Source organism: Culex quinquefasciatus, chromosome 3 (genome assembly GCF_015732765.1).
Source record: "Culex quinquefasciatus strain JHB chromosome 3, VPISU_Cqui_1.0_pri_paternal, whole genome shotgun sequence".
Classification (NCBI taxonomy): Eukaryota; Metazoa; Arthropoda; class Insecta; order Diptera; family Culicidae; genus Culex; species Culex quinquefasciatus.
Window position 1 is genome coordinate 186,902,294 of NC_051863.1, and position 23,721 is coordinate 186,926,014.

The window sequence follows — 23,721 nt, forward strand, 5'->3', positions numbered from 1 at the left end:
GATTAACAAAAATAAATATTTTGAATGAATTTAAATTTATCTTTATTGGACACCTTGATCAAGGAACGTACTGCCCCTGATCGCATAAATGTCTCATATGCATTTTCATCGATTTCGAGTTATTGATGCAGTTTAGTTAAAAATCGTGTGCTCTTTCGAAAGATCCTATAATATCCAGCACTTTGTTCTAGAAATCAAGAGGAAATCCAGTTTTTTCGCGAAAATTTAACATGTAGCCTTATGTATGGGACAAACTTCAAATGCGTTTTTCTCAGCTTGCTGTTGCTGTTTTTGCATATGGGACATTTATGCGTAGCTTTTTTCATGGATTTTAGAGCAAAAAATAAACGTTGAACAATGTTTTCCAAGTAGTGTACAAGCGATTCTACTAGTCTTTTTAATAAAAGTTCTTCAAGCTTGCTTCAAGCATTTTTATTTGCTCACAGATTTCTTGAAAAAAATAATGTGGGCGAAACAAAAACAGAGAATCATCATCGATCGGGAACTTTCAAGCAGTGTTATGAAGTTTATTTCCTCTTTCCCAAAATGCAATCTTAATGTAATTACCTTAACTGTTATCCCTAAATGCCAATCCACTCTGCATGATATCATCCAATTAAACTCGAACAAAAGCTTTGCACAGGAACTTCTCCCCGCTTACACTGTTGATTTTGATGTTTGACCCTTTCCATGTTTGTTTGATGTTCAATTAGTAAGTTTCCCAACAAAAAAAAAAAAAAAAAACAAGCTTTCCTCCGGAGAGATCCCCAAAACAAAGTTATCGCAAAAGTCTTTCCGGGGCGCTTATCTCCTCATCGTTGTCTTTCCCCAATCTTATCGTGGTGGCGAGTGACGTTAAACATTCTGGAGTTCTTCTTTTCGTGGAAATCTTGCTTTATGAACACACACACACACCAGCAACGACCTTTTCTCGGCCCGCGACGTGCTGTTTTACTTTTGTTTGTTGAGCTTTCCCATTAGAGCATTGAAAAAGGCGGCGCCGCGATCCGAGGGTGGTTCCCACACGAAAATGGCGCAAAAATGCGACCCTCTCCAGTTTTGGGCACGTGGCATGGTGGTAGCATACCCCGAAGGGACCAGCAACATTTCTCTTTTTTATTTGTTTTTTTTTTTTGCTTAATCGTTCTGCCCACGTGTCGAGGACGTGCTTTTTTTGCATGGCGTGTTTTCCTTTGAATTTTAGAAAACACCATCTTCACCACTTTAATCTTGAAGAAAGCAGCACTTACCTCCCACGTGGTAAACACAAATTTCACAGTAAGAGGAGGGCACTTACATAATTTGATTTAAATGAGATTCTTCCTGCACTTGAATGTTGCTACTTGACACGAAATGTATTGTGAGAATAATTTCTTTCTGAATAATGACTTCGAAAAATTTCATTACGGTGGCAAAAACATTTGAAAAATTCATAATAATCCAGCTCAAGGACGACAGCACATGTGTGGCCCCACGGGAGCCAAAAGCCAAGCACATACCGGAGCAAATCAACTTAAACTTTTCCAACTTTCCACTACCAACTGTTGTTGTTGAAACTGGTGCACATCACTTTATCACACCACCCACCGCAACCCACCACTAAACCGCCATCCCACTTTCTCTCACAGAACGACATCATTCTTACATCACTCACACCCACCACTCACATCATGAAGGTACGGCCACAGACAAGCCGACGCGCAACTCGTTCTAATTTGATCGCACAAATTAACGGTTAATTTAAATTCAAAATTGAACTTACAAAAATATCCGTTTGTCTGTGGCCAAACTTTGCACATTGTTCACCGCACGCGAGACTCATTCAAGCATAGAAAAAGAAAGGAAACAAAAAAAAAACAGATGCGCAAAATAAACTAATTTATCTTGGAAATTCGCCGCCAGGAAGCCAACCTTCCGCCCGTTCAAGTCTCACATCCAGTACATTAATCACAACTCTTTCTTTCCCTCCTCCCACTCCACGTGTGTGTGGTTTTTCTCCCCGCTCGGGTTTTCTTCTCTTTCTCCCACTTTTCTTTTATGTTCCAAAAATGACAACATTATTATGCCCGTTCACACCTGGGAACTAAACAAAAAAAAATCGCATCATCATCATAAAAAAAAAATCCGGAAAAATCGCTCAAATCAATCAGAACCTCGCTGCCGGTGCCCATGTTCTCGCGGAATGACTTCAACATCTGGTCAGTGCTGAAGAATTGCATCGGTAAGGAGCTAAGCAAAATCACCATGCCCGTCGTCTTCAACGAGCCGCTGAGGTGAGTAATTTCATTAAAAAAAAAAAACTAAATTGTCTGATGAGTCTGTGTTAGTCAAACAGTGAAAGAGAAATATGTTTTGTTTTTAATTTGTTAAATTCTTATGTTACTCTTTAAAGAATAAAAAAAACTGTTTGCTAAACGAATATTGCCTAAAAAATCCCAAAGTCCCGCTAGGTTTGCAGTGCGAGCATGTTGCCAGTAGAAAAAATGTAGAAAAAGTTAACTTGTTTAATTGCATTAGAACGGTTTGATCACTCAGCGCAGCACCAGCAATCATGCATCTCAATATTATTAGAATGCTTTGTTTACATTACTATGTCATCATTAATACCTGTCAAAGAATATGGTGGGGTGGAACAAAATATTTATCACATTATTTCACGATGTAGAGGCGAAAGATTATGCAATCAATATTTATTTGAACAGATACACAGATAGACAGACTGCCGTGTTAAGCATGATTGTCCCATGTCATTTTTTATGATTTTAACTGTTATTCATTTTCAAGGATTATTTTTGGAGTATATTTTGAGTTTGCAAGTAGCAGACGAACCACGTTTCGTTCAAAATATTTATAAACCTGATCTCAGTGATGTTTGTTGTGCTTCATAACGGCATCACTACTTTGGAATTCTGGTATACGCCTTGACAAGGGTGATTTAAAAATCGCAGACGTTTTGAATAACTTCAATTATTCCAGCTCTTACAACCCATATTCTTTGAAAAAGTTGAATGAGCTATTGTAAAATAAAACTAACTTAATCCACCTATGTGGTTGGTGCCTTCCTCACTCCTTACTAAAAGATTCTCATCGATCTTTGCAACTCAAAAATTTTAGGGTTGGAAGTTTAACTTGTGAGTAATTCTCTACGAAATCGGTCTTTTTTCTTAAATTTCATTTTTTTTAACCCGACTGAAACTTTTTTGGTGCCTTCGTTATGCCCAAAAAAGCCATTTTGCATCATTAGTTTGTCCATATAATTTTCCATACAAATTTGGCAGCTGGCCATACAAATGATGTATGAAAATTTAAAAATCTGTATCTTTTGAAGGAATTTTTTGATCGATTTGGTGTCTTGGGCAAAGTTGTAGGTATGGATATTAGGGTGGGTATGGATTTTGAAAAGTTCTCAGATCAAGTTCTGGTGTGGTTCCCCTTGGAGGGCATACCCATAGGGACTCTCACGCCAAATTTCAGCTCATTTGGTTGAAAACTGGCTTGTCTCAAGCGGGTTCAAGTTTACATGGAAATTACTATGGGAAATTTTGAATTTTCGTTCATTCGCTCCTATAGGCCTGGGGAAAACATGTAGAAACTTCTAGGATGGCCATAAATGAGCGGAATCGTCTGGAGAACAACTTTCCCTAAGAGACCAGGTCGATTTGTTTAGGGCGTCCAATTTTCCCGGGTTTTAAATTTCCCGGGAAACGGGAAAAATATTTTTGGAATCCCGGGAATTCCCGGGATCCCGGGAAATTTTTGAATCAGTAATAAAATCTATGTTTCATTATATTTGTTATGTTTTCAATCTTAAAATCATTGAATTAGCTTAATAATATCAAATGGTTATAATCCTCACTTCAATCTAAACAAAGACGACAGTTTTAAAATAGCCTAAAAGATTTTTTTGTCTTTGTGGTGTTTAGGATTTTATATCAACTACTATTTTTAATTCCAGTATGATTAATCATTTTTTTATTTGCGAATCAAATTACATAATTCTTTTTTTTGAAAAGGTCCAATAAGCTTTTGTTTTCCATATGTTTATAGGACCTATTCAAAAAAACTTTGGAATTCTTTCATATTTTTTTTCTTTTATATATATTTTATATGACATGACTAAAACAGCTAGAAAACAAACAACGACAATAAATAAAATGATACCAGTCAATGTAAAATTTTAGATAAGTTTTGAATTCATTGTTTTATATAAAACATATTTTACAAATTATCTTCAAGTTACTACCGCCAACCGAGGGAAAATCAGAACTACAGTCTAAATAGGTACAGGAGATTTTAGAGCAATACATTTGGAAGTACAAATTGTTTTGTTCTGTTACTGTTTCAACCGAAGTAATCCAAAACGTCATGCAAATATTTTTTGCTTTAATAGCTGTATTTATTCGTTACATTTGTACGTATTTGCCCTGGATGCCGGTGTTTGATTATAATTTAAAATCGAAAATATACGTAAATATATCCAGTTTTTCAAAAAAATAAAATAATAGAGAAAAAAATGTAAAGCACTAGGCATTTTGCGGACCTGGTAATTCAAATTATAATATTTTTTCCTTAAATGCCAATTTAATGCTGAGATTTGCTGAATACAAATTTTAATTCATTTTATTGTTCTACTATTTTCACAACCAAATCTGAATTTCCAGACCAAAATATGATTTTTTTTTCAATTTCGGGAATTCCCGGGACAAATTATAGAAAATCCCGGGATTCGGGAATTCCCGGTTTAGGAAAAATCCCGGGATTTTTGTCCCGGGAATTCCCGGGATGGACGCACTAGATTTGTTCAACCCCCATCGAGCTCAACGGCAATACATCCGGGGTTTTCGGAACCAACCGTTTTCTCCAGAAGGACATCAAATTTTCCTTAGCATGCTATGAATGCTTGATGAACACCGCGACGCCACATGTCAAACAGCTACCACGTGATTGTAAAATTTTTCACCATAACAATTTTTTCTAATTTGGAGAATACAGCTAAATAGTATCAGGATCACCATAAATGATAATTCTATAGTTCAAAAAGTAATAAAAAGTATTTTTTTATAGGCGATGCTAGTCCACGTGATAGCTGTTTGACATGTGGCGTCGCGGTGGTCATCAAGCATTCATAGCATGCTAAGGAAAATTTGATGTCCTTCTGGAGAAAACGGTTGGTTCCGAAAACCCCGGATGTATTGCCGTTGAGCTCGATGGGGGTTCAAAGAATCGACCTGGTCTCTTAAGGAAAGTTGATCTCCAGACGATTCCGCGCATTCCTGGCCATCCTAGAAGTTTCTACATGTTTTCCCCAGGCCTGTAGGAGAGAATGAACGAAAATTCAAAAATTCCCATAGTAATTTCCATGTAAACTTGAACCCGCTTGAGACAAGCCAGTTTTCAACCAAATGAGCTGAAATTTGGCGTGAGAGTCCCTATTTGTATGCCCTCCAATGGGAACCACACCAGAACTTGTTCTGAGAACCTTTCAAAATCCGTACCCACCCTAATGGATATGGACTACACTAAAAAAAATGATGCACGGTAAAAAAATTTGGTGATTTTTTATTTAACTTTTTGTCACTAAAACTTGATTTGCAAAAAACACTATTTTTAATTTTTTTTATATTTTGATATGTTTTAGAGGACATCAAATGCCAACTTTTCAGAAATTTCCAGGTTGTGCCAAAAATTTTTGAGCGAGTTATGAATCTTTGAATCAATACCGATTTTTTCAAAAAATTGAAAAATTGGTGGCAAAAATGTTTCAACTTCATTTTTTGATGTAAAATCAAATTTGCAATCAAAAAGATACGACCCTTACCCCACATAAACTAAACAAGATAAATGCAATTAAAAGACTAAAAATAAAACAAGAAAAAAACAAAAAAAGTAAAGTTTTTCGTAGAACAAAAGTTGCTCAAAATGACCTCCTAAACACGGAAAAATTTTAAAAAATCAAAAAAAAAATGTAAGCTTTCGAAAATTCTAAAGAATTGTCAAACAAAATTTTAAAAATCATCTCAACATGAATTCAATGAAATTTGCAATCGAAAATTATTTTACACATTTTTTGATAAAGCACACTATTTTCAAGTTACAGGCATTTTTAGGTATTTTCTCGCAAAAATATTTATTTTTGCGATTTAAAAATACTAAACGAAACACCTCCACAAAAATATGTATGAAAAGATTAAATAATTTCCTTCATTTATTTTAATTTTTGATCGGACTGCTGCACCTAAAAAAACCATTTTAGATTTTTTTTAATCAGAGGAACCTTTTTAAAAAAAGGTTTTTTTTTGAAAATGCTAAAATGTTGGGAATGATTTTCAACTTTTAAATTATTTTTATTGAAAAGTTGGGCTCAATTCTGGAGTTTTTTTGAATACCCCTGACTCAAGGCGGTTTCAAAAACACCCAAAAAGCAAAAACTGAAAAATTTGGTTTTTGGGACCTTTTAAAAAAAAAACTCCAGAATTGAACAATTTGCTTTAACAATGCAAATCAAACCAACAGTTTCCTATATATCGCGTTGAATGGGGGCTAAACGGTGCTTTCTTTAATAAAGTATTTTTATCTTACACAAAAAGAAATCTGAAAAAAGTCACCTTAAAATGTGTATAACATACGCCAGTTTCATCGTTGCAGATTTTGAATCATTTTTGATTGCAAATTCCGTTTTGCTTCTAAAAATTATTTTTTGAATTGTGTTGTAAAATTTGAACTTATTCAATATAAAAAAAAAATATCAATGAAAAGCAAAACAAAAGAAAGAAAAAAAAATCAGCAGTCAATCTTGGGAAATTATTTCCATTTTTTTTCTTAGTTGATTCTGTTTCGGTATGATAAAAATATATAAAAATATATTCATTGGAAAACCTTTTAATTGATATTAAAATCGGGGTGTTCCACGATTCACAAATGATTTTCAATAAAAATACTTTGAGGTAAAATTAGTTTAATTTCCTTATTTTCGATAAGGCCGATGCAAATATTTAAAAAAGTTTTTGTCCCTCGGCCCTGGCCGAGGTCAAGGGGGGGGCAAAAAAATAAAAAAATATAAAAATTGAAATAACAAGCCATAATCTTCACATTTAAATGAAAAAAGTGTTTTAAAATGCATTTTACACTAGTTCAGTTGTTTTGCAATCATTAGTTTTCAAAAAATCTAAGATCTGACAAAAACAAAAATTGTATCGAAAAAAAAAGGTTTTGCATCGAAAATTTTCAAAAAATCTTAAGATTTTTAATAAACCCAAACATGCTAAAAATGATTTTAAACGCAGGAGAATGTATTTTAATTTGATTTCAGCTGGTTGCACTTGAATTTTCATTGAAATTTTGAAGTTTATTGTAAAATATTTTTTGCCCCTGATTTTTGGGCCAATTTTGAAGGGGGTTACAAAAACTTTTAAAAATATTTGTACCAGCCTAAGTGATTTTAATAATTTTAAACGTTTAAAACGTAACCTTAAATAAAAATAATATTATTTCCTACGGAATTTAAAACAGCAATTGTGCTAAAATTTAAACACCAACTTTAAAGCGGGAAATTGTTTGCATGCCTGAAAGAAGAGAGGTACAGAATTTTCAACAGCAATGGAATGCATGGAAAAAGAAGCATGCATGATGCTGGAATGAATTCGATTTGGATGGAATCCGTTTATCCAGTGCACAATCCCAACCCCACCTTGAATATTGAATTTCGTGCAGCAGAGAAAAAAAAAGTTAAGCAATGCCTCTCTCTTAAAGTACCATGCTGCTCCATTGAATTAAAACATAGTGCGTAAACTTTTCCCATGTTTTCGATCGTTCCACGAAACTTTAACCATTCAAACTTGCTCGTATGTGTCGGTGTCGTTTTCTTGGTGAAAGAAGCACTTCCGGTGCAATAAACGCACACACTTGTGTGAGCTGGTTTCGTCAAGTTCAAATAAAATAGAGAAAAACAAATCCCACCAACCAATTCCCCTTAACAATTAAGCAAGCATCGTTCGCAAGTGTCGAAAACACTCTCAAACACACGCACACACACGCAAGCCACAAAATTTCGTTAACAAACTGTCTTTCTCTCTCTCTCTCTCTTTCAACGAACTTTGCAGCTTCCTCCAGCGGATGACCGAGTACATGGAGTACGCCCGGCTGCTCCGGATAGCCGCACAACAGCAGGACCCGGTCGAGCGGCTCAAGTTTGTGTCGGCGTTTGCCGTGTCCGCGCTGGCCTCCAACTGGGAGCGGCTGGGCAAGCCGTTCAACCCACTGCTGGGCGAAACGTACGAACTCACACGGCCCGACTTCCGGATCATATGCGAACAGGTTGGTGGTTGTTGAGGTTGAATGTTGAACAATCTATTGTAAAGTGTTCAGAATACATCATATAACGTAATTGCTGTATTTTCAATACATTTTGACACATTTATACTCCCATTCTACGCATAATTGTCCCATGTTTAAAAAAGTGCAACTGAAAAAAAACGCGATTGAAATTTTTCGATGTTTTTTGTCTCTCTACGCATAATTGTCCTGTAGTTTTTCACTCTTATTATTATTATCACTATAGTTATCCCCTTGGTATACAACAGGCAAACAAGACACAATACTTCGCAAAACTAATGATTTCGTGAACAAAAAAAATTGGTGGGACAATTATGCGTAAAAGTACAACAATGTGACGAACAGAGTTGTTTGTTTTTTAGACCCATGTAAACATTATTAAAAGTTTTTTTCCTCGACTCTGACCGCAAAACAAAATTGATATTACAGGCCAATATTTTGTAATTTGTTGATTTATTGGTTAAAACTTTTGATCAGGTCAAGGTTAACATTTTAAAAAAATTAATAAATGCATCATATACCCGTACAGTTGGTTTGCGATCGACATTTTCCAAAAAAAAAAAAAGATTTGAAAAATTAAAAAAGTAATCGAAGAAAAGCCTTAAATCAGTACAGTACATCGATAATTTATAAAATTTTAAATATTTTTAAATAAATCTAAAAATGCTAAAAATGATTGTAAACGTAGGAGAATGCATTTTAAAATTGACTGCACTTAAATTTCCATTGAAATTTCAAAGTTTTTTGTTATTTCTTCTTGAGCCATTGTTGAGGGGGATGACAAAAACTTTGAAAAACAGTTGCAGTGGCCTAAGTATATCTTAGCACAAATTTAGAAAATTGGAAAAGACGTCAAACTTTATAAAGTATATATATATATATGTAATTGAAAGACGCTACTAAGACTATCCAAAACAGTACAGTTATTGTCCGCCCGTGTGGATCAGTCGGACCGCGCACAGGATTCACAATTCAGAGGTCGCAGGTTCGAATCCCGCGGCGGGCGCTCTAAAATTCTTTGTGTAAATATGGGTATTCGGCGCCGTCGCTCCGTGCCATACTTTCATACACTTAGAAGCCCAGGGCGGCAAAGTCCTTGTAGATAAAAGGAAGGCACTAGTGGTTGGTACTAGCAATGGTGGCCGACAGCTATAAAGTCAACTTCGTTTGTAAAGTTATTTCAGTCTCAGGGTGACCACTTAAATTTCATTTTCAAATTCCCGACTTTTTCCCGACTTTTTTCCAGACTTTTCCAGAATGCTCAAATAATAGGAATTTCTTATCTAAAGAATGATTTCAAGCAAAAAACTTTCTATAAGAAAAGTCAATATTAACCACCGAAAAAAATCTCAATGAATTAAAAAAATCCAAATATAGGCATTTTTTGAAAATACCGAAACTAAACAACAAATAATAAAGAAAACTTCAAAAATGTAATTTCATTATTATGATTCAGAGTAGAAACACAACCATTTAGTCTTTGAAAAAATAATCGAAAGTTCAACAATACTTATAACTTCCATGGTATTTTTTAAATTGGCAAACGTGTAGTTTTTGATATTATTTTTAACTTCATCATCATTTTAAATCAAAGAATGATTAAAACGTAATTGCTGTTATTATTCATTAAATCCTTTAGGAAGATCCTTTTAGAAAAATGGCAAGGAATTCATAAAAAAATGTTTTTGCCAAGTTCCCTTTTTAATTATGTAATTTTTGATATTGATTTTTTTAATCAATGTTAATTTTTCTAGTGGTCAGTATTTGACTGTTTGTTTTTTCAGTGAAAATTCAGTTTGATATGATTTAATGTTTTCCCACTTATTTTAAGCGACTGTTTGAAGAGACAATTTTTTTTAAATAATTATGCAAGAGCTCAAAATTTCTTGTATTATTTTTTTGCAATTTCAATATTCTCCAATATTCATAAAAATTTTATAGGTCTTAAACAGCGTATGAACTCAAATATATTGAAATAGTGAAAATAACCTTAAATTTAAAGTTAGTTACTCAAGCAGAAATGAGTGAATTCCATTTGAAAATTGTACAAAAATGTTCACGTTGTCTTTTGATAAACTTCTGTGATTTTATGAGTTGTTTATGTACATTGTAAAACCTCCTAGGAATCTGATAAAACATATTTTCAGGCATATGCTCTTTGGTCCAGAAACATCAAACTATTTTTCCTAGAAATTTCAACTAATCACTTATCATTTACAACCAAGAGAGCTAAAATCGCTTGAAATTACGAGAAGTAAAACTTTAGAAAAAAATATTTTTGCAAAAAATTTCGATTTTTCAGACCACCCTAACACGGCGTAGATCTCCCAAATGGCAAAAATGAGTCTAATTATTCGGGCTAGTCAAATTTATAGTCTGCTGTATGTATTTATAAATGCAAAAGAAATAAAGATTCTATATTCAAAATGACCTCTTGAACACGGGAAAATTGAAAAAAAAATCCAAAAAATGAGCAAAAGAGGGTTTAACAATGTTTTGCAGCATAACTGTACAATGTGTGAAGCATTTAGTGAAACTTTTCTACCAGATCGGAAATAGCAGAAAAATTGAAGAAAAAAAAATGCAAATCTTCATTAATTTAAAAAAAAAATCTTAAGTCTGTGGGCTTTCCGATCTTTCTAATCTAATCTTATCATACCCTAGCGCAGCCAGCTTCTTTTTATCACAATCAGAAGCAGAAACGTTAAAGCGGCCAGGCCTACTGCGTAAAGATTATCGCATAGATGGTTCGTTGAAGTGGGTTGAGTTTGAGCACCGAGTGTTCAAACAACAACACAATTCTGAATCTGAAGGGTGTCGTGATTGAGGACTTTCTTCTATAATAAAAACACAGATATTTTGCAATTAACAAACAACACGTCTTATTCCACACAAAGTAACCACAAAACTTGTTCGGTACGAACGAAGCCAGAAACCCCACCGTGACGACCATCTGCGTTGCCGACGACGAGGGAGAAACGTCATTTGCAACACACCAAGAGCGCGCGGGCAGCGCGCCAAGTAAGTCCGCATCCAACCTCCGACCGAGAAGGACGAAGCAGTAACAACAACAGCAGTGAAAGTGAAGTGCAGAAGAAAGAGGAAAGAGTGGGAGAAAATAAACCAGAAAACGCAATTCCCCGGTGTTTTCCTTTTTCCGTGGCCCCCCTTTCCCCCTACAACTCCAAGCACATACAGTCCACCGCTTCCCATGTCGGCCAGGCCCGAACATGGTCACATCGAACCGGATTTGAAACCAGCTCAAGCCTCCAGAATTGAAGTCGCCGGTTCCAACCGGGACTAGCCAAGCCGCTCCGGAAGCAACCGGAGAGTACCAAGAAGTGCTACTGCCCAAGTTCCCCCTGCGTCCAATCGCAGTTCGACCGTTTCCGAGAGACTGTCCAGCCGTGGAGGTCATCGGAAGTCGGATTCCCGGAAGTATCCACCCTAGGAACTTCCTTTCTGCAGTTGAACCGTCGAACTGAACTCGCGCGGATGCACAAAGCCGGTGAGTCGTTCCTGCCCAAGTTTTCCCGTTCCCTCCATATCCGCGTTCCGGAAGCGACAGGAAAGTGCCGATCGAGAGCTCCTGTCCAAGTTCCCCACCCCGCTGCCCCATCGCAGCTCGACCATTTCCGAGCGACTGTCCAGCCGTGGAAGTCATCGGGAGTCGGATATCCGGAAGGTAACTCGCGCGGATGCACAAAGCCGGCGAGTCATTCCTACCCAAGTTCCCCCTGCTGTCCATCCTAGGAACTTCGTCCAAGCAGTTCACCCGACGAATTGCTCTCGCGCGGATGAACAAAGCCGGCGAGTAGTCCCAGTTCAAGCGTTCCCGATCCAACCCGTTCCGAGCCGAGCTCGCGAGCAAATGCGTTTGCGCGCGTGTGTGTCACCGATCAAAAAGTGACGCAACGAGAAGTGTCGTCGGCCATCCGAGGGGACGAACTTTTCCAGACGAAGCGCTGCGACCCAGCAGCACAAACCAAATCCTCGACGTGGGCTTCCCGGCTAGCGGGAAGCGGCCATGGATCAAACAATGAAGAAGTTGACATATGCGTTACAGCAGCGACACCTGGCGGAACAGAAGGTGGTGTTTGTAGAGGATCTTCTTCTGGGTTTGTACCAACCCACGCTACCACAGCTGACAACCCTGTACGACTTCTTGTGTGCAGCGTTCCGAGAGTACAGCCAGCACCACCTCACGGTCCTCGAACTCATCCCAATAGAGGACCTCGCTCAGCAGGAGGCTGAATTCGAGAGGAACGATGCGAGTTTCTACAATGTTGCCACTGCGGTGGCAGAAATGCAGATCGAAGCAGAGGGAAAGCCAACATCAACCCTGATCGCGCAACGCCAGCAGCACTTGCAAGCAAAAGTATGGCTGAAACAGATGCATAAGGCCTGGGAGGCCAACCAAGTGGACGTTCCAAAGCCTGCACCGAGCCACAAACTCCTCCAGAACCAACAGACTGCTCCCACGAGGCCGATCGTCATCGATTCTGCCAGCGGACTTGGCGGTGAATCCCTGACAATCCAGAGCTCGGACCAGCCGAGTGCAGCCGATTCCCGATCAGCGAGGGATATCAACGCGAACCCGAATGCGAACGCCAGGTCTGACTTGCTCGAGGCAACCAGTTGTAAGTCTAAGGTCGTCACCGCCGAATCGGAGTCAGGCCGAGTGCAGCCAGCAATGGTGCGATGTTCCGACGACGAAGCCGACCAGCGCCATGTCTGCAGCGATAGTGGCCTCCAACGTGGGGTCCAAATCCACAATCACAGCCAAATCCAGATTTGCCGCCTCCGGATCGGATCTATCCCGAACTTGACGACTCTGATGACCGTCCCGGAGAACCAACCGCTTCTGCAGGCCGCGGCTAGGGCACCAGACAAGTGTGAAGTTCCCTTTTCAAGCCACGTAACTCCGGACAAGATCGCAGTCCACAAGCCAACAAGGAATCCGCCAAAACTAGCGCCCTCGATCAGTGCAAGACCGGATTACCACCTCCCAAACCCTCCAGGAGCAGCAGACGGCAACTGCGGAGCCGGTGGCCATCGAATCCACCTACAAGCTTGGCAGCGATTCCCGGCCAAGCCAGAACGCGGAACAACCGAATTCAGTCGCCTCCCGACTAAGTGAGAAAGTCACCACGAACCCGAGTATGGACACCAAGTCCGACTTCCCCGATGAGAGTAGCAGTGAGCCGACGCATCCAACCGGACACTTAAAGGACGTCACCACCGATGCTGAACTCGACAACGAGCTGCCAGCTGCAGTGTTCCTGTCCAAACAAGTTCCCCCACACAACAGCGACCTTAAACCAGAAGCGACCGTGAAGACTGAGCCACTACAACCGAAAGTGGCTCAAAATTCCGTTCACCACGGCGAGCCAGAACAACGCCGTGTCCACAGCGACAGCGGTCTACAGAAGATGGACGTACCAGAATCCGAGCAAAAGCCGAACTGCTTCCATCAGAACGGCAGTTACAACATGGACTTTGCGATGGTGATGACCGTCCCAGTGTACAAACCGCTGCCGCAGCCAGCGGCCAAGGCACCAGACAAGCGTAGACTTCTCTTACCAAGCCGCGTACATCTGGACAAAAGCGTAGTCCACGTCGAAGAAGGGCGTCCTCCCGACGACTTGGTTCTCGCCGGAGAACCCGAGTTGAAGTGTAGCCGATCAACCCAATCCCGATCCCACTCCGAGCCTGCATCGTCAGAAATGCACGTGGTCAACCAGTCGAGAAAACGCCACAAGTCAGTAAGTAATCTGTCCAACCTAACCCCGTACAAGTTCGCCAACGTAGACACGAGCCGTCGTGTGCCCAGCATCCAGATCACAAACCGCCAGAGGTGGTGCACCATCTGGTTTCTGATCGCTCAAGTGCAGAGTCAACCAGTCGCGTTGAAGCTCGTGATCTCAATGATTGGCCCCAAGGTAGCTTTCATGAACCGCCCAGCCAAGATGAACCGTTCCAAGTACGAGATCAACTCAGTCGTTTCCAGCGAACGGTCGATCGCCGGCGCAAGAGCTGGCATTCGACAATCTCACCGGACAAGTCACGCGATCCCGAGTCAGCTCAACCCTGCAAGCGCAGGAGCAACCTCCGAGAGTTTCACGCCGTTTTACCGGCCATCGAAGACGTCGGCGAGCGACGAGAACCGGCGGACCAGTCCGCAGCCATCCACCGGAAGCGTTGTGTGGGCCGAACCAAAGAGTTGAGGGACCTCAACGGGGGGGAGTATGTTCGGTACGAACGAAGCCAGAAACCCCACCGTGACGACCATCTGCGTTGCCGACGACGAGGGAGAAACGTCATTTGCAACACACCAAGAGCGCGCGGGCAGCGCGCCTAGTAAGTCCGCATCCAACCTCCGACCGAGAAGGACGAAGCAGTAACAACAACAGCAGTGAAAGTGAAGTGCAGAAGAAAGAGGAAAGAGTGGGAGAAAATAAACCAGAAAACGCAATTCCCCGGTGTTTTCCTTTTTCCGTGGCCCCCCTTTCCCCCTACAACTCCAAGCACATACAGTCCACCGCTTCCCATGTCGGCCAGGCCCGAACAAAACTGATTCGACAATCTTTATTCTCTCTTTCGCCGGCCTACCCTGACTGAAAAGTTCGTCGGACGTCCGTCGTTTGTCGTCCGTGCAATCGTACGACGTCGCACGACAATGTCGTGCGACTTTCGCGCGAATGTCATACGTTTTTGCACCAAAATGTCGTGTTTGTCGTGCGATCGATGATCGAAATTGTACGACATTGTCGTACGACATTCGACCGACGTCGCACGGTTTTGTTATTTAGGATGTCGTGCCTTTGTCGTGTGATGTCATTTCGGGTTTTTAGGTTATGTTGCATTAAAAAATAGATATTTTTTTTTTATTTTTTTTATTTTTAGATGTATTTTTATTGTAAATTTCACTTTTTCACTCGATTTAAAATACATTCATTAATTTTACTTGTGTGTCGCGATCTCCACGTAGTTTTTGGCGTTGTCTTCCAGTTGGTCTTTCAGCTCATCGCTCGGCATCTTGGCCGGAAGTTTTTGGCGTTGTCTTCCGTGTCCGGAATTTGCCAGCCATCATTTCGAGCCGACCGCCACCGTTTATGTCCCATGGATTGATGGCCACCGGAATACGGGACAACGTCGGTTTACGTACTTCCGGAGCAGATGTTTATGCGGTCGTTACAGCTTCCGTTCAACAAACTGCGTGGGACAACACAAAGACGCTGGTTTGTTAGCAGGATCAGATTGGAAAATTTTTGGTTACCTGAAAAAAGATAACGTCATTCGGCATAATCATAATATCCAAATCATACCTAGAGTTTTGTAGTTGAAACAAAGGGAATCTCATGACAGATATTATACTCAAAAAATCTGTGAAAATTCATAAAATAATTAATTGTGGAATATTCAAAAATTTAACTTTCAATGTAAAATTTTGAAATAAAAATTAAAAAGCAGTTAATTTAAACTTATAATTTTTTTAGAAAATAAAGATAAAAGAAAGTTTAAGACAACAAAAAATTCTAACATTTTAAATTAAAAATTAAAAATCAACATCAACGCATGGGTTTTCTCCAAAGTTTTATGGAGAAAACCCATCTGGACCTGTTTAAATATTTTTGATTTTTTAAAATTTAAAGTGCATGTGTTTCTGAAGACCCCAAAGTCTATGCTTTGAGGATGCTAAGAACTTAAAAGACTTAAATTTTAAAATGTTCGAATGTTTAAATTAATCGTAAAAATTTAAAATATCTGATTAATTTAAAAAAGAAAATTAATCTTTGACATTTTGAAATTTGCAAATATCAAGAATTATAAGAATACACTCAAAACCCGATGGTTTGACACCAACTGTTGTCAAACGAAAGGGTCACTTTTAGTTTGACACCCATTTTACAAACAAAAAAGTGACCAACCACCGGGGGCTGAGTGTAATACAATATAAAAATTTAAGAGATTAAAAATTGTGAAACCTAAGTATTTCAAAATAATAAAATTTTTAGAATTTAGAGTTTTAGAACTTAAAAATTATGAAAAACTAAAATTCTTAAATTCTATAAATCTTTAAGTCTAAAATTTAAAAATCCTAAAATTCTAAAATTCAAAAAAAATATTTTTAAATCCTAAAATTATAAAAAATGCTAAATTTTAGAATTTTAGAATTTTAGAATTTTAGAATTTTAGAATTTTAGAATTTTAGAATTTTAGAATTTTAGAATTTTAGAGTTTTAGAATTTTAGAATTTTAGAATTTTAGAATTTTAGAATTTTAGAATTTTAGAATTTTAGAATTTTAGAAATTTAGAAATTTAGAATTTTAGAATTTTAGAATTTTAGAATTTTAGAATTTTAGAATTTTAGAATTTTAGAATTTTAGAATTTTAGAATTTTAGAATTTTAGAATTTTAGAATTTTAGAATTTTAGAATTTTAGAATTTTAGAATTTTAGAATTTTAGAATTTTAGAATTTTAGAATTTTAGAATTTTAGAATTTTAGAATTTTAGAATTTTAGAATTTTAGAATTTTAGAATTTTAGAATTTTAGAATTCTAGAATTTTAGAATTTTAGAATTTTAGAATTTTAGAATTTTAGAATTTTAGAATTTTAGAATTTTAGAATTTTAGAATTTTAGAATTTTAGAATTTTAGAATTTTAGAATTTTAGAATTTTAGAATTTTAGAATTTTAGAATTTTAGAATTTTAGAATTTTAGAATTTTAGAATTTTAGAATTTTAGAATTTTAGAATTTTAGAATTTTAGAATTTTAGAATTTTAGAATTTTAGAATTTTAGAATTTTAGAATTTTAGAAATTTAGAAATTTAGAATTTTAGAATTTTAGAATTTTAGAATTTTAGAATTTTAGAATTTTAGAATTTTAGAATTTTAGAATTTTAGAATTTTAGAATTTTAGAATTTTAGAATTTTAGAATTTTAGAATTTTAGAATTTTAGAATCTTAGAATTTTAGAATTTTAGAATTTTAGAATTTTAGAATTTTAGAATTCTAGAATTTTAGAATTTTAGAATTTTAGAATTTTAGAATTTTAGAATTTTAGAATTTTAGAATTTTAGAATTTTAGAATTTTAGAATTTTAGAATTTTAGAATTTTAGAATTTTAGAATTTTAGAATTTTAGAATTTTAGAATTTTAGAATTTTAGAATTTTAGAATTTTAGAATTTTAGAATTTTAGAATTTTAGAATTTTAGAATTTTAGAATTTTATAATTTTATAATTTTAGAATTTTATAATTTTATAATTTTATAATTTTATAATTTTAAAATTTTAGAATTTTAGAATTTTAGAATTTTAGAATTTTAGAATTTTAGAATTCTAGAATTGTAGAATTTTAGAATTTTAGAATTTTAGAATTTTAGAATTTTAGAATTTTAGAATTTTAGAATTTTAGAATTTTAGAATTTTTGAATTTTTTTATAATTTTAATATAAATATTTTATTACTTAAAATACTTCAAAATTTCAATAAAAACAAAAGTTAAATCAACTGAAAACCATCTAAAATGCATTTTTCTGCATTGATAATCATATTTAGCATGTTTGGGCTAGAATTACAATATTTTGAATTTTTATGGAGTTCCAATGCACAGAGCCGCAAAAACTTTTTTTTTTCGCGAAAAATAAAATTTTCATCAATACTTAGATATTTTGAAAACTGATGATTGCAAAACAACTGGATAGGTGTATAATGCATTTTAAAACACTTTTTTCATTGAAATGTTGAAACCATGGCTCGTAAATTCAATTTTTAAACTTTTTTTATTTTTTTTGCCCTCCCCCCCCCCTCGACTTTGGTCAGTGGCGAGGGACATAAACTTCAAAAAATATTTGCAACGGCCTAAAAAATATATAAAAAATATAAAAAAAAATCTGTAAAATATTATTCAGGATGTTAGTAGTTTTTAAATTTTGAAACTCATCATCGAGATAATCCTGGCGGCGCACTTATGTTAGAGTTTTTTTTATTGTACAATTCTGAAGTCCACTAATCATAACACACAATATTAGCCCTCATACTTTCCGTCTTCCAAGCTCACTCCCGATACTTTGAAATGCGCCTCTTCCATCATTTCAATGACTTAAAGCAACAGTTCTTTTGATTAAAACTTCCGGTGGATCAGAAACACCGCCACGAGATGATTATTCTGTACCTCTTTTTCTCTTACCTTGGGTAGAACTTTTGACACTCGGTGTTTCATCCTCCTCCTCCTTTGGAATGAACCATATCCTCCATAAGCTCGGTTCCTTCCGGTCCCGTCTTCCGCCACGAAGACCTGGCCCGCCGGATTCATGCGTCTCGTCCTCCTCCCCCACCGCCACGAAGACCGAATTCTGAATATCTGGAACATAAGAAACTATAATTTGGCCACTTGCCCACTCCGGCCGGAACTTTTCGACAGAAAAAGAAGCACAACTTACCTATCAACCGGTCAAAATCCTTCCGAAGCCCAACATCAACAATAACGGGTTCGATTCGGTTGCAATCAAGTCCAAACAAGACCAGCTGAAGAGAACTGTCAAACTGTTTGCGTCGACGAAAATCGTGACGTCGAATTGAAGGAAAATCGATGGAAAAAAAAACAATGTCGGGCATGTCGAGTGTTTGTCGTACGTTTGTCGTCCTTTCGACCAATCGATATCGAAACGGTAAAATCAAAACCGCGCGACAGCTTGTACGACGTGCGACATTTTTCAAACAGGGTAGCTGTTTACTAGCTCGTTGTTCTCTCTCGCAGCTCTTTTGTTGCGCTCTCTTATTTATGAATTACATCAATCTTATAATAAATACTCATTTAATAATTTATTACATATTCAATCCTGCAACCCTTAATCCCTAAGGACGGAAGAATCGTTTTTAGGAAATTATTCTTTGGGAGCACCATGCTATAAGTTGTTGTACTTGTGTTTCCACGAATGCCGTGATTATTCGCCACAACTTGCACTTTGTGGGCTATTCCAATCATATGGTCCTAAAATTCTACTTTATTTGATAGAAAACACAAAAAAAAATTATGTACTCTTCATAGCAAAAAAAAAAAAGCATTGGCCTTAAATAAAATAAATAAAACATCAAATTTCAAACAAAATATTATAAACAAATTATGAAAAAGCAACAATATAATGATCGAAAGTATGAATAAATTGATATTTCAAACAAATCGACACTGTCCTGCTATCTTCTCGTACGTTGCTTTTTGACGTTCCGAAAAAAAAACGCGTTTTAATGTTTGACCTTAGGTCTATTCCCGTACTGCAGAATTCTGCAATTCTGCACAAAAATGGCAGCATAGCGTTCCCGTACTTTTCTGCAACAAAAGTAACTTTTCTCTCAGGCAGAACTTCTGCAGTGAGAGAGGTAGAAGTTGCAGTGAAACCGTTCCCGTACTTTTCTGCAAGCTCTCTCTTCTCTTTCTTGTTGAAAAGTTACTGCAATTTGGTGTGATGGATGTTGACTACACGCTTACATAAAATTTGCAAGTTGGGTGCAATCAAGCATTTTATTATAAGTTGTAATAATAAATGATTTTGGGGTAGTTTTTTTTATGTCTGGTTTTATTGAAAACGATTTTTTTTTATGTTTACGATTTCAGGCTCAGTTCATTCATGTTGATGATAAAGCGATTTTTTTAGTGTTTTTTTTTTGCCTGATAAAAACGGCTAGTACTCCAACATAACAAAATGTACTATAAAAACAAATTGTTTTAAAAACTTTTAAAAGACACATTTCTTTTGAGTTTAATAATTTAAAATAAATATTTGTTCAGGAATAACTTTTGATCTTGAATTGATTTTGAATTTAGTATAGGGGAAGGTGGGGCAAGACGACCATACGGGGCAAGAGGAACAATCGCTCGTACGGCCGTAATTTTTACAATTTTGATTATTTCCAGTATGAGGATTTTTTGCTAGTAATGCAATTAGCTGATTCTACTACCACATAACCGCCAAAACGACGTAAACGCCACGGGGCATAAGATTAAATGAAGTTTTTTCAAAACCTTTGTTTTCTTATAATATTTGGAAAGTACAAAATAAGGCTTAGGGTTCGTTTTAAGACTCATTTTATCAAAATGCTATTTTTCCTAGATCAGTAGTGTTCCAACCAATGACTTGCACCTATTAGAGAGTATGATTTAACTTTTGGTTATTTTTGTTGAGAGCTTTTAAAAAATCTTGTTCAGGTGGGGCAAGTGTACCATATGAATTTTTAGTATGGAAAAAATTACGAATTGCGGCAACAACATATTTTATTGGGAAATAAATACATGAAAGTACTTAAAAACTGATAAACAATTGTTAAAAAAATTGTCCATACAAAACATAGTGATATTATGAAAATTTACTATTTATCATCTTAATAATATTTTTTTTTCGTGAAAACGATAAAAATTTTAGTAAAACATTATTATTTAGTCTAAAAATGGAAGAAACCTTTCAAATACATTCTAATCTGATGTATCTAAGTGATAACAGTTCAATTGTTAGCAAATTAACATGTTTTTTCATGCATTGTTCCTCTTGCCCCAACGGGTTGTTCGTCTTGCCCCACTAGTTGAGTAAAATGTACGGAAAATCAAAATTTTTAAAATCAATTTTTTACATAAAAAAAAAACAGGATTTTTTTAAAACTTGCTCTGACAAAGTCTTAGTCAAGACCTAGAATAAGATGATTATAATAAAATCCGACAGATTTTTTAACTTTTTAATGGGTTATAACGAGCATTTCCTTAGCTTGTTACACTTGCCCCACTTTCCCCTATATTTAGTAGTGTTAAAATAATAGGTAAATTTAATTGGCAAATAATAAATTGTACCATTAACGGTGCTACCAATTTGTATTCTTATATGAACAAAAAAAAAATTAATGTAATTTTGTCAAAACTAAAATTCCGATACTCTGAAATTCTTGAATTCATAAATTCTCAAATTATTAAATTCTTAAGTTCCTAAATTCTCAAATTCTTCGCAATCTTGAATCATAAAAAACACACATTTTTTGGAGTCATATTTTAGGGTAGAAACTTAAATTTAGAGGATCTAGAGATTGGACATTTGGACTGTATCTGTTTTATTTATGTTTGAGTTTTAAAATTTTTGGATTACAGAATTTTTTAGTTTTAATTATTTTTGAAATTATAGTTTCTTTAATTTTTATTCCTATTATTTTTAACAGTTGCTTTTGAATTTTTGGTGTTCTGAACTCATAAATATTCAAACTTTAGTTTTTTTTCTATTTCTATTTTTTCAATTTTAATTTTTTTTTTAATTTTCAAAATTAAGATTCTTTTGAAATTGCAAACATTTTGAAATATTTAGTTTACAATTATTTGAATTTTTAAGCTTTGAATTTGTGATTTATTATTTTTTTATATTTTTCTGATATTATTATTTGCATTTTGAAATTCCTCAAATATCTGATTTATGTTTTTTGATAGTTTCTCAATTTGAAATTATTAGTTTTTTTTTTATATTTTTAATTATGGATTTCTTATTTTCCAAATCTTTGATTTAGAGTTTATCAAAAATTTTGAGTTTTTGATTTTTTTTTTCAAATTTGTCAATTTTGCTGCGTTGTTCGTTGTTCATGTGACATCCAGTCATAATTTATTTATGTTATTATGAATAATCTTTCAAACATTCTGCAATTAAAACTTGTGTTTTTGGTCCCTTCTATATAAAACCTATATTTGTCTTTTTTAATCATATTTATTAAATGTACCTGCCACTCTAATTAGTGTAAAATTAGGTTAACATTAGGTAAACAATGTACAAAATTTGAGTTGTGTCTAATATTAATTTCTACCTAAGCATAATAAATTTTTAGTTACTTAATAAATAATACATCCTTGATTTTTTAAATAAAACGTTGTACTGCATAAAAAATAATATCCCCGTTATAGAGGAAAACTTCTTTCAATTACTTTTTTTGTGAACCATTTTTTAATATGTTGAAATAATTAAAAAACTTTAATACCCAATTTGAGTAAATCCACTCAACTGTGTACAATATTGCAGAAAAAGTACTGGAACGCGCTACCCAGGCAAATGTTTTGCGGTTTCTCTCCTTGCAGAACTTCTGCAAAAGAGAGAGATGAAGAGAGCGAACTGAAAAGTACGGGAACGTGCTGCAAAAAAGTGACTTATGCTGGCTGCAGAATTCTGCAGAAGCTGCAGAAATTCTGCAATTCTGCAAGTACGGGAATAGACCTCTTGAATAAACAAAAACGAGAGCACGCAATGTAAACTGTCGCACTTACATCAATTTTAAGGCTGTGTCAAGATAGCACGGCAAGATTGAAACTTCTTTCATATGAAAAATGACAAAAGTTCACGGAGTGTTTTTCGGTTTTTATCGAATATAAAATTAAAAATATAAATATTGAAATTACATACCATAGTTCAGTTGTTTTGCAATTAATAATTTGTAAGATTTGGCAAAAACTAAAATTTTAGCAAAAAAAAATCACAAATTTTCAAAAAATGTTTTTTATTCTACAATAATTCTAAACGCAGGGGAATGCATTTTAAATTGATTTAATCTGATTGCACACGAATTTCTATTAAAATTTTGAAGTTTTTTGGAAAACATTTTTTTTTTGCCTCCTGATTTTTCGAGCCCGATATTTGTATCAGCCTTATCACTTTTAATAAAATTTTACAAGCACAGGTTAAAATGTTGGAATTATTTTTACTAAATACATATTGTCGTCCAATTTCTCCAGGTCTCCCACCACCCGCCGATATCGGCGTTCCACGCGGACTGCCCGGACGGGTTCACCTTCCACGGGTCGATCCACCCGAAGCTCAAGTTCTGGGGCAAGAGCGTCGAGATCCAGCCCAAGGGCACGGTCACGGTGGAGCTGCCGGGCCACGGCGAGGCGTACTCGTGGAACAACGTCAACTGCTGCGTGCACAACATAATCGTCGGCAAGCTGTGGATCGAGCAGTACGGCACGATGGAGGTCGTGAGCCACGAGCACGGGCTGAAGGCCACGCTGACGTTCAAGACGGCCGGCGCCGGGAACAAGGATCTGCACCGGGTCGAGGGGTACATTTCGGACCGGAGGTGGGGTGGCGATTTTAATGGGTGTGAAAAGAGGAGAGATATTGAAGAGTGTCTTCTTTTTCAGCAAACGCCGAACGCACTTCCTGTACGGCAAGTGGACCGAGTTCATCAAGTGCACGGACTACGCTTCGTACGAGGAGTACTGCAAAGAGAACGGCTACAAGTTCAAGCGGGCTGATGAGCGCAGCAAGAGCCCGAACGAGTCCCCGGGAAATACTCCGAGGAAGGTCCTGTCCAAGCTCAACAGCATCAAGCTCAGCTCGTTCAAGAGCTTGTCGATATCGGAGGTGCG

General features: G+C 36.2%; 1 protein-coding gene and 1 long non-coding RNA gene across 8 annotated transcripts in view; one reads left to right on the plus strand and one right to left on the minus strand.

The window, feature by feature from the left end:
- Positions 1-23,721, plus strand: part of LOC6048041 (oxysterol-binding protein-related protein 2) — a 65,626-nt gene that overhangs the window by 40,357 nt on the left and 1,548 nt on the right. For 6 of the 7 annotated variants that reach the window (XM_038260433.1, XM_038260434.1, XM_038260435.1 and 3 more), the window contains 4 exons: positions 2,151-2,273; positions 8,100-8,313; positions 23,086-23,429; positions 23,494-23,716. In XM_038260433.1, the coding sequence (XP_038116361.1) occupies positions 2,151-2,273; positions 8,100-8,313; positions 23,086-23,429; positions 23,494-23,716 (904 nt within the window). The remainder of the gene's footprint in view (positions 1-2,150; positions 2,274-8,099; positions 8,314-23,085; positions 23,430-23,493; positions 23,717-23,721) is intronic. The other variant, XM_038260437.1, reaches the window with a different exon arrangement.
- LOC119768875 lies at positions 15,518-18,935 on the minus strand. The gene is made up of 3 exons (XR_005278273.1): positions 18,782-18,935; positions 18,529-18,702; positions 15,518-15,610 (listed from the first exon to the last, which is right to left on the minus strand). It is a non-coding gene; the product is annotated as an uncharacterized LOC119768875 (long non-coding RNA).